We start from the raw sequence: 11,575 nt of genomic DNA, 5'->3' as shown, positions 1-11,575 counted from the left end.
GCCGTCTCCGGCGTGCGTCTCTCCTCCACAGGCGCGGGCTCGGGCGGCCCGGACGGAGCCCCCGCGGATCTAGGGTTTCGGAGCTAGCTAGGGTTTACCGCCGGCGGTGGCGATCCGGTGATGGTGCGGCGCGGCGCCGGCAGCCGGCGAGGAGGGGTCGATGCGGGGCCATGCGCGGCGGTGAGCGGCTTCTCGTTCGGCACATGTGGCCGGCAGCTCGCGTAGAGGCAGCAGCTCCAGCATCGGCGCACGGACCTTCTCCTCCCACTCCTTCCGGCTCGTGTGCCCTTCCACCGCTGACAGCCTCCCACCCACCGGTGCCGACGACTCCCCCAGCCACGCCGCGGAAGCAGCAGCAGCAGGTCGTCCGTTCTCCCCGGCCGGTGTCACCTGACTTCTTCGTAAAGGTGCCTCATCTGATGGGAATACGCTTTGGAATTTGCCACTATCGTAATTGTTGTTCTGCTTCTGCTTGAAATTTTTCATCTATATGCTGTAACTGGAGATTGCTTTGCTCGCTTAAGGAAACCATGTGTTGGTAAAACAGGTTCGCCCAAAAGCTCAAGGGGAAGTCGATCAATATATTTCAATACTCTCCCTCTCAGATTGTAGGCCATAACTATTTTATCCATAGTGCATCCACGAGACTTCTTGTCTCGGATACTTAGTGAATTGAATTCACCAACCATTTCACCCAAAGGCTCAAGCTGAGGGGGGAAGGTGGTCAATATAATTCTGCAATATCGTAATTGTTGTCCTGCTTCTGCTTGAAAATTGTCATCTGTATACTGTAACTAGACTGCTGCCTCTTGGACCTAGGGAATTAGAGATAGTGGTCTCCAACATGTAAGGAAATCATGTGCTGTCTAAACTTGAGTTGCATCTATTTGAATGGCATGCACTGATCATTCCACCCAAAAGTTTGAGCTGAGGGGGAAAGCTGGTCAATATATTTCGACACTCCCATCAGGTCTAGGCTCTTTTATACCTTAACTTGGGACCTATGTGGCCTGCAGGTCTTGATCTTGAGACCTTTTTGTCTCTGATGCTGTATTGAATTGCACGCACTGGCCAGTTCACCCAAAAGCTCAAGCTGATTGGAAAGCTGGTTATTTGAACAGTGTGCTAGCACGAGGTGCTAACATGCTAAGAGCTGCGTCGGCGTGCATGTTAAAACTTACTTTGAGCATATAATTTGCTGTTGGTAAGTGATAAAATGCTGTTTAAGGCATTTTAGAAACATTACGTTGGTTATTGGTGTGGATGTACGGGTTTCATGGTAAGCCATGCATTGCTTATGCTGGATTGCCACAAAGATGTGGTTTACCTTCTGTTTGCACATCTTTAATTATTGTTTGTTTTGCTGATGCATTACATACTAGGAAATTCCTAAACAGTTGCTGATTATTGAGCTTATATTCCAAAGTAGGAAAAAAAGAAGAAAAAAAGGAGACCAGACCTAAAACGTGGGTATATTGAAATCTCCTTCTGCTGTTTACTCTGGCTGTTGTGTTCCGTGATGCATTATAAGTTTATAATTTTCCTTTTGAGAAAAAAGTTTTTCTAGGTTTGTATATGCTGGTTATTGTTGCAGATCGACAAGTCTGGCAAAAAAGAACTCACTTGCCCAAGCTGTACAGATAGGACATTTTACTTGCTGGCCGTCTTCCAACTGTTTGTTGGGTCCATCACTTAATGTTCATTAGCTTCGTCTGAATTACTATAAATGTTATTACACCTCACTTATGAGGAAATAATCTAAATCATGGTGTTGCTGTGGTCTATTGTGAAATAACATCCAGAAAATATAACAGAGGTCGTAATGGTGTGATTAGATCTTGAACAGGGTCTATGCTTTCTGATCTCGCTAAAGGATATTTTCGCTGTTCTACAGATTTACACCAAGAAGATAGCTTGATTAGGTAGAGATTTTGTGGTTTAGCAGCTTGGATATGCCAAATTGCTGTTTTTTTCCGAGATAATTCTTATTTGGCCCTTTCCTAAAATGTTCTTCCTGATTTGGCCCAAAAAATCATTTCCTACCTAATAATATGACACTAGGTTCTTTATATGACATTTTCGTCCATTTTTGCCCACTAGCAATGGTAAGTGAGTAAGTGAAAAGACATTTTTGCCCCTCATGTAGATAGCTCAAGTAAATGTGCAGTTCTCTGATTATCCTAAACTCATTAGGCAAATAGCAGGCTACCCACTTGCTAGCCCTACACAATGTAGTTTGAACTCCGGCGAACGCGTGGGCATGTTGGCAATGACTTGGGAATGTGCGGAAGCGGCAACAACGGAGGAGGGGTCGTGCGAGGTCGGGGAGCTTGGCAGCCCGAGAACAAGGTAGTGGCGAGCGATGACAGCTGCGATGGGAATCAACTATAGAGGGAGAGGCTAAGCAGTGCAAAAGCAGCCGGCGGAGCTGTGTCTTGTAGGGGTGAAGGCTTGAGGATGTGAGGCTCAGAGGGGGCGGCGCCGGCAGCTCCAGAGGAGCACTAGGCAAGGAGATCGTGGTGTGGCGGCGCTCCACCGGAAGCGGAGAAGATGAATGTAGTGATGGCGGTAGAGGGCTTCCCAGGTCTATGCGAAGCTAGATGACAAGGTTTGTAGGTTGGCGACAGAAGATGGCGGAGATGGCGTGCTCTGGGCATCGAGTCTCAGGCCACCCAGGCTTGATTCCTTCGGTTATCATCGTCAAACAACTAGTCGGTCTCAACGGGCAATGTTTTGCGGTGAGGGAAAGGCCGTCAGGAGGTGTAGGATAACGTTGAAGGCTCTGGAGGAGCCCTTGGGTCCTCGGGCTGGTTGTCCGGGTTGGCTAGGAGTGCATGTGGTAGCTGAGAAACTCCTCCCACCCTGGCTATCGAGAAGCCGTAGGTTGCTTCACTGTTGGCTAGCCATCAAATCAGTGTCCCGTCCCATGTTTGCGTGCGTGCGCTTATGTGTTTCGCCGTGTAGTGCTAGTCCAGATCGATCAGTCTAGCTGGTGGTAATTAGTGCAGTCCTAGCCTAGAAAATACATCCACCTGCTTTCTTCTGATGACTCATTCGTTGCTTCGTGTACTTGCGCATATCTTCGTACACTTGCGCGTACTTGGGCCAACAACATCGGCCAACATGGTCGCCAGACAGCGGGGGGAGCAGCGGGAGTCGGGACCTATGTTAACATCTCTCCTACATTTTTTTTTACTTTTTGGTTCCTTTTTTAATTGGGCCAAACAGTTTTTTGTCGTTTTTTCAACACGAGGGGCAAAAACGGCCAACAAGGTCGCCAGATGGGCGAGCAGCGGGAGTCGGGACCTATGCTAATATCTCTCCTGCATTTTTTCTTTTTGGTTTCTATTTTATATAGCTCCAAACAGTTTCTTGTCGTTTTTTCAACACGAGGGGCAAAAACGGCCAACAAGGTCGCCAGACAGCGGGGCGAGCAGCAACAATCAGGACCTGTGTTAACATCTCTCATGCATCTTTTTTTCTTTTTGGTTCCTATTTTATATTGGTCCAAACAGTTTTTTGTCATTTTTAAGCGTCTTTTCATGGCCCACTTAACGCCATTAATGTGGTAAATGGACGGAAATGTCATATAAGGAACAAAATTTATGCCCATATCAAGTTGGGAAAACAATATTTTTTGAGGGCCAAACAGGAGTCTCTCTTTCTTAACAATGAAGCTCGGTTATGCTTCTTCACTCAATGATTTTGATGTATTAGAGTATGCTCATGTGCTTGCAGTTCTGTTGGTAACATGAAGAATATTTTGTTTCCTCAAGAAAATAATAATAGTTTAATTATTTCAGGACGGACGGGAGATTCGAGTTGGCGACTGTGCTCTTTTTCGTGCTATTGATGTTCCTCCTTTCGTTGGATTGATACGTTGGATTGAGAAGCAGGAAGAAAGCAATCCCAAGTTACGTGTAAGTTGGCTATATAGACCTGCTGACGTCAGGCTCAACAAGGGGATACAACTGAACGCTGCCCCAAACGAGGTCTTCTACTCTTTCCACCAAGACGAGACATCTGCTGTTTCACTGCTCCATCCTTGTAAAGTTGCCTTTTTACGTAAAGGTGCTGAGCTGTCATCTGGGATTTCTTCATTTGTATGTCGGCGTGTGTATGATATTGACAACAAGTGTTTATGGTGGCTTACCGACAGAGATTATATTAATGTAAGTTCTACAGTTACCTTCGTTTATTCTGTCTATTATATTGTCGGTTAATGTGTGCAACTTTTGGCCAGGAACGGCAGGAAGAAGTAAATCGGCTCCTAGACAGAACGAGGCTAGAAATGCATGGTGCAGTGCGGTCAGGTGGGCACTCACCAAAACGGCCAAATGTTCTGTCAGCTTCCCAGCAATTGAAGGCTTGTTCAGACGGTGCTCAAAATTGTGGCCCATCTAAAGGGAAGAAGAGGGACAGAGGTGAGCAAGGAATTGAACCAGCTAAGCGAGATAGTGATTGTCCTCCTAAGGTTGATGACAGTGAACCTGGAAATGTTAAGGGGGACAATATGAAGTCTGAAATTGCAGAGATGACAGAAAAGGATGGACTTCCTCATGCTGAAGCTGTTGACAAGCTAGTTCAATTCATGCAACTTGATCAAATTGAGCGGAAAATGGACCTTGCCGGCCGAGTAAGGCTTGCTGATATTATTGCAGCCACAGAAAGTCCTGATTGCCTTAGCAGATTTATGCAACTAAGGGGCCTTCCGGTCTTGAATGATTGGCTTCAAGAAACTCACAAAGGGAAGTCTGGTGAAGGGGGTAGTCCTAAAGAAACTGATAAGCCTACTGAAGAACTTATCCTGGCCCTGCTTCGTGCACTAGCGAAATTGCCTATCAGTCTGATTGCCTTACAAAGCTGCAGTATTGGGAAATCTGTCAATCATCTGCGCAGCTATAAAAATCCGGAGATACAGAGGAAGGCTAGGTATCTTGTTGATAGCTGGAAGAAGCGTGTTGATGCTGAAATGAAGTCGACTGATGCAAAACCTGTAGTGTCAGGTCAAGCTGTTTCCTGGTCAGGAAAAGTGGGGTTCCCGGAAATTTCTAGTGCTGGAAACGGACGAAGTGGCTCAAGTGAGCCCAGTCCGAAAAGTGCAGGGTTTCATCTTTCTTCACCAAAGGCTTTGAGTGCTACATCTGGTGCTGCTGATGCTGTTGCAAAGTCAAATCCTTTCACATCTGGCTCTTCAAAATTACAACACATGCAACCAGCAAATGCTGCAGCCAACTTGAAGGACTCACCATGCAAATCAGCTGCTGGGACTTGTGGCCCTGATTTTCCTACAGTGAAAGAGGAGAAAAGTTGCAGTTCAAGCCACTCATTGAATAACAGCCAGTCATGCTCTAGTGATCCTGGAAAAACAGTTGGTTCTTTGAAGGAGGATGCACGGAGCTCAACTGCTGTTTCAGCGAGTGCCAGTAAAATTTCTGCACTTGGCCATCGAAGGGTAAACAATGGGCTTCTTGGTTCTGGATTCCAGAAGGAAGCTGCTTTGGGAAGGTCCAGCCAAGGTGATCGTTCTTTATTGCAGGAAAGATCATCACAGTCTGGCTTGGCATGTGAGAAAGGAGCTGACACACCTCACATCAACAATCAAAGATTGATTGTTCGGTTTCCAAAACCAAGTTGTAGCCCTGCTAGGAGCACAAGTGGGGGCTCTTGTGAGGAGCCATCAGTTTCAGGGAGTAGAGCTTCATCTCCTGTTCACGCAGATAAGCATGAACAGAATGATCGTAGGGTGAAAATGAAGGTTGCAAATTCTCAGGCTCATTTAGGTTCTGATGCTAATGCCGAGCCTGAGCGAAGCAATGATACTAAAAGAATTGCAGGTTCCGAGGAAGGTGATAAATCACCTTGTGGTATGCTGGATGGTGACTGTAGCAGGACTGCTGAAGAATCTGCTAAGGATACATGTGCATCACGAGTTGCATGCTCGGCAAATATGGATGAAAAAGACGTCTGCTTAGGTGAAACCAGAGTGCGGAACTTCAGCCCTTTGAATGCTTTGATTGAAATCAAATACTCTGAAGGTAGTCATTCCATGCAAGCTGGAGATGATACAGCAATGAATCTTCTTGCTAGTGTTGCTGGAGAAGTATCTAAATCTGAATTGATGTCATCTGCTTCACCGACGAATTCGTCTGCAAATAAACATGGCTATGGAGGCCAGAATATTCAGAAGCTAAAAGTAGAGTGTGATGCAGGCCCATCACAGCACCTGGATCCATCAGATGATGTTGAGAAAGTCATCTCTGAGAAGGAAGACAAAAATGATGAGGAACGACGCTTGAGGAATTCTGGAACTTATTTATCATCCCATGACAACAAGGGAACATCATCTACTAGCCCGCCTCTACCTGGAATAGATTCTAAAGCTGTTGAATCTTCAGTTGATTTACTTGGTGGTGGTGATCAGAAGCCAAATGCCAGACAGCCAACTGATATTAAGATTGATGCAAAGTTCAATATCAGCATTGCTGACGCCGACACGGCATCAGGCAGTCAATGTAGTGTGGTTGCTCCAAATAGAACATTACTCCCCTCTGAGGAATCGTCTTTATGTGGTGCTGATAAACAAGGTCAAGGTTTATTGAAATCATCAGATCAGACACATCTTCATGGTCTACCAGATCACCTCGAAACCATCAGATCTACTGACAACAGTGGCACTGATAAATTGGATTCAAAGACTTCATTCTCATCTTTGGCTGTGGATATAAAAAATGCTGATGGTCTAGTGGTTTGCAATAAAGTGCTGAAAGAGCATGAGAAAAAAGAACAGCCTGCGTCCACTTCAGCTGATGTTACCAAACCAGATGTATCAGTAGTGCCACTTGGTGCAGCGAATGGGATATCTGTGATTAGAGAATCAAAAGACTGTTCCAGTGAATCAAGTAGTCAAGCAAAACATCGCACTATCATGTCTCAGGATACCGAGCATACTGCAAGGCACAGTTCAAAGAAACCGAGTGATGAAGTGGGTGGGAAAGAGGACATTGTCTCATCAGACGAGGGTTCTTCTATGGCTAACACCAACTCAAATGGTACAGCTAAGCTTGACTTTGATTTGAATGAACTTGGGGACGAGGGGAATCACTCTGAGCCAGCTACCTCTACTGTTGTATGTTCGTCTGCAATTCATTTACCCGGTCTTTCTCCATTCGTCTCACCTATTTTAAGTGGTCTGCCGGCCCAAATAACAGTTGCTGCTCCAGCTAAAGGACCTTTTGTCCCTCCCGAGAACCTACTAAGGGTGAAGCCTGAGGCTGGGTGGAAAGGTGCAGCAGCTACAAGTGCATTTCGTCCTGCGGAGCCACGGAAGACTTTAGGGATGTTTCTAACTACACCTGGTAGTGCAGTGTCTGATGCTGCCGGGAGGCAATCTCGCCAAGCATTTGACATTGATCTAAATGTAGCAGATGACCAAGTTCTAGAGGAAGATATCTCACAGAGTTCTGCCCGGACAATTGGTTCTGAATCTGGCAACCCTAGAAGTCGCAGTGGCCCTGTACGAAGTGCTGGCTTTGAACTTGACTTGAATATGGCCGGCGAAGTTGCAGAGAATAACCAATTTATCTCAAATGCTTCACACAGAGTTGAAGTCACATTGTTGCCATCAAGACCGTTGCCAGAAGGTTTACCTAGTACTGATACAAGTAGCTCGAGGAACTTCTTTGATCTCAATAACGGACCAAGCCTTGATGAAGCCAGTACAGAGCCTGCACAAAGGACCCTATCATCTAAAGGTGCTAGCAGCATACCATTCCTACCTCAAGTTGCTGGCCTTAGAATGAACAATACTGAAATTAGTAACATGTCACCATGGTATGCTTCTGCTAACCCAGGTGGTCCCGTAGCTATGCAGTCGTTTTTTCCTCCTAGAGAACAGTCTTACCCAATTGAAACAGCACCTGGAACCCAGAGGATCATTGCGCCTACTGCAGACGGCGGCCAATTTGGAAGTGGTTCAGGCAGGCCTCCAGTTATTTCCACATCACCAGCCATGGTCTTCCACCCTCCGGCATATCAATATGCAGGATTTCCTTTTGCTCCCGGTGTTCACCTTCAAACAGCAGGGTTTCCAATTGGATCGGTGCCATATGGCAATTCTGCACCTGCAGGAGTTACATATTTTCCAACCATTGCTCCATCATTTGCTGGGTCAACAGGCGCATTACCTGCCCAGCATGCAAGGCAGTATGCAATAAACCTTCCTGAAGGTAGCAGCAGTGATGGGCATGACAGTAACTGGAAATGGAGAAGACAGGGGCTTGACCTTAATTCTGGACCTGGAAGTATAGATATAGAAGGGAAAGACGAGCGAGTACCTCTATCGCTTAGGCAAAATTTGATCACACCGCCACAAGCGTTTGTGGAGGAGCAAGCAAGAATGTTACAAATGGCGGGTGTAGGAATAAAGAGGAAGGAACCCGAGGGCAGTTGGGATGCTGAAAGAGCATCATCATACAAACAACTATCATGGCAATAAGAACTTCAAGGAGTTCTCCTTGCAGCGACTTCAGAGTCTGGTGAGCTTGTATGTACCACAGTTCTGACTTCTAGTGAAATTCAGTCTCTCTCGCAGCTCCTTTTTCTTTTCTTGTTAAGCTGATTAATTAATAGTGCTTTTATTTGCAGGGGCGACTGAATGGGGTGTTGTATTGCACCCGTTTGGGCGTGGTGAGATATACAAGTCACATGGATTCATCTCCTTGATGATTTGAATTGCGAGAGGAACAAACCTTTGCTGTAATTGCTGTAAATGTTAGTCATATCCATACTTACCTGGAACAGTTTTGCTCAGCTTCAGCAGTTGCCTTGCTAGAGTTTCTGTACCTGCCAGGCTTGCTTCTATTTTACCCAGGAGGGTATGGCTTTGGAGATGGAACGGTGATTTGTCCTCGGCATCTTCAAGCATCTGAAACCGCTGTAATTAGTTTCGGTCGGGTTGTTTTAAGTTCTTTTTTTCCGATAAAGTGTTTTCACATTGCTGAGGACGTCAGCAGTTTAACATATGATTTAGATGTGACATGTATTCCTGCTGGGAAGCGTTATAACCGTAGATGAGGAAGAAATAATTCGCCTTGATTGACGTTGTCTTCTGCATCAAGCTTGCCTGTTGGTTTCCATGTGCTTTCGGCCATGCAAATTTTCGTATGTGCTTGTGTTATTCCAGGTATGGTTCCATAATTCGTTGATTGTTCTTGCTCCATCCTTGTCGTTGTTTGGGGTAATTTGCACGGTGCATGTTATGGATATGCCTCTTGAGTTATCCATGAATTTGCAGCTATCACTGTGAATCAAGATAAATTTACTTCTGGGTGCCAAATTGTAAAATTTTGAAGCCCGCATTTGAGATCTTGTAGAATGTAAGATCAGAAATTGAATTATTGCATTTATAGAATTTACAATAATGCGATGAGTGAATGATGTGAGTTCTATATTTTTAACCCTTGAAATATCTCTAATATCTACTTCTATAAAACATCCAGTTGGTGATGTTGGTGTCTTTCATCCATTCTTTCTGACCATCCGACCTGCATACAAAGCATGTGAGACTTCTGATATTTTTTGCAAATTGACCCAGGCCACTCTGCTCTACATTTAGATTCTAAAAAGAAACATGTTCTACATTTGTAGGAAACCGCTTAGTCTCTCTGGGCCATCACCATCTCATCCAAACATATATTTTGAGGGAAACCAACATGTTTTTGGTGATATACATATAGTATATAAAAAATAGGTTAATTTTCTTTTAAATTTATGAACATCTATTAACCTATTTTGGGTTTGTTGCAATGCACATGCACTCTTTTCTTGTACTAGAAGGGCTAGGTGTGACCAACGTTGGCATACGAGGAGGCGATAAAACGAAACCCTTGGAATGTGGCCTCTTCACAATAGGCTTGCAATTTTGGCCCATCAAACATGAGCGGACTCACCGATAAGTGTCCGGACATGTCCATTTTAAGCTCTCAAATATGCATGCATGCAGTCATGTCCTTCACTTTGTCTTTAAATTGTCCGGTCACCATCATATGATTTGGTGAGGATGAAAGAGAGATGAAAGAGAAAAAATAAAGAAAGTGGAAAAATGGTCTATGGTGGGACGTGTCCTATGTGGTGGACTGATCGAGCGCGTCCACGAGCCTTTATATCCGCTTCATATATTGGTTAGATATCAAGATTTACAAACAACCTGGGCATATGGTATGGTATGAGAGGACCATGCTCTAATGTAGCTAGGACAACATGAAAAATAGCAAATCCTTATGCTCGAACCTTAATTTACTTTTCTTTAGTTTTCTCTTTTTACTTTCTCTCTTCTTTCCTTATAGGTTTCCGTCAGGTTTAATCTTTGGCCAACTTGCCTGGGATCCTCTAAAGAAACTTTGTTATGGCACCTCCATTGTTGATCCTTAAACCGCTCGTATCCGTTTGGACCGCGGAAACCATCCAATGTGGTCTTGTATCGGTCTGCGACGCGGTCCAGACGTACTTTCTGAAGGAAATATGCCCTAGAGGTAATAATAAAGTTGTTATTTATATTTCTTTATATCATGATAAATGTTTATTATTCATGTTAGAATTGTATTAACCGGAAACTTAGTACATGTGTGAATACATAGACAAAACATAGTGTTCCTAGTATGCCTCTACTTGACTAGCTCGTTAATCAAAGGTGGTCATGTTTCCTAACCATAGACATGTGTTGTCATTTGATAAATGGGATTACATCATTAAGAGAATGATGTGATGGATAAGACCCATCCGTTAGCATAGCATTATGATCGTTACAGTTTCATTGCTACGACTTTCTTCATGACTTATACATGTTCCTCAGACTATGAGATTATGCAACTCCCGAATACAGGAGTGATTATAAAGATGCTCTACAGGTGTCTCCGAATGTGTTTGTTGGGTTGGCATAGGTCGAGATTAGAATTTGTCACTCTGTGTATCGGAGAGGTATCTTCGGGCCCTCTCGATAATGCTCATCACTATAAGCTTTGCAAGTAATGTGACTAATGAGTTAGTTGCGGGATGAAGCGTTACGGAACGAGTAAAGAGACTTGCCGGTAATGAGATTAAACTAGGTATGATGATACCGACGATCGAATCTCGGGCAAGTAACATACCGATGACAAAGGGAACAACATATTTTGTTATGCGGTTTGGCCGATAAAGATCTTCCTAGAATATGTAGGAGCCGATATGAGCATCCAGGTTTCGCTATTGGCTATTGATCGGAGATGTGTCTCAGTCATGTCTACATAGTTCTTGAACCCGTAGGGTCCGCACGCTTAACGTTCGATGACGATTTGTATTATGAGTTATGTGTTTTGATGACCGAAGTTTGTTCGGAGTCCCGGATGAGATCACGGACGTGACGAGGAGTCTCGAAATGGTCGAGACATAAAGATTGATATATTGGAAGGCTATATTCGGACATCAGAATGGTTCCGAAGAAGTTCGGGTATTTTTCGGAGTATCGGAAGGTTACCGAAACCCCTCGGGGAGTTGATGGGCCTTAGTGAGAAGGAGAGAGGCAGCGGCCAGGAGGTGC

At 44.7% G+C, this 11,575-nt stretch overlaps 1 protein-coding gene across 3 annotated transcripts; it reads left to right on the top strand.

Annotated features, from left to right (window-relative positions):
* The first annotated feature begins 9 nt into the window (after window positions 1–9).
* Window positions 10–9,137, top strand: LOC119326253. 3 transcript variants are annotated; one of them, XM_037599939.1, is made up of 4 exons: window positions 10–407; window positions 3,804–4,172; window positions 4,244–8,537; window positions 8,647–9,137. In XM_037599939.1, the coding sequence occupies exons 1-3, from the start codon at window positions 171–173 to the stop codon at window positions 8,495–8,497; spliced, it is 4,860 nt and encodes a 1,619-aa protein (XP_037455836.1). In that variant the 5' UTR covers window positions 10–170; the 3' UTR covers window positions 8,498–8,537; window positions 8,647–9,137. The 3 variants fall into 3 exon arrangements, with proteins under 3 accessions (XP_037455836.1, XP_037455837.1, XP_037455835.1); XM_037599940.1 differs by having other exon boundaries at window positions 8,632–9,137; XM_037599938.1 differs by having other exon boundaries at window positions 11–407; window positions 4,244–8,545.
* Window positions 9,138–11,575: the final 2,438 nt, after the last annotated feature.

Source organism: Triticum dicoccoides, chromosome 6B, assembly GCF_002162155.2.
Source record: "Triticum dicoccoides isolate Atlit2015 ecotype Zavitan chromosome 6B, WEW_v2.0, whole genome shotgun sequence".
Classification (NCBI taxonomy): Eukaryota; Viridiplantae; Streptophyta; class Magnoliopsida; order Poales; family Poaceae; genus Triticum; species Triticum dicoccoides.
This window is presented reverse-complemented; position numbering and strand designations above follow the sequence as displayed.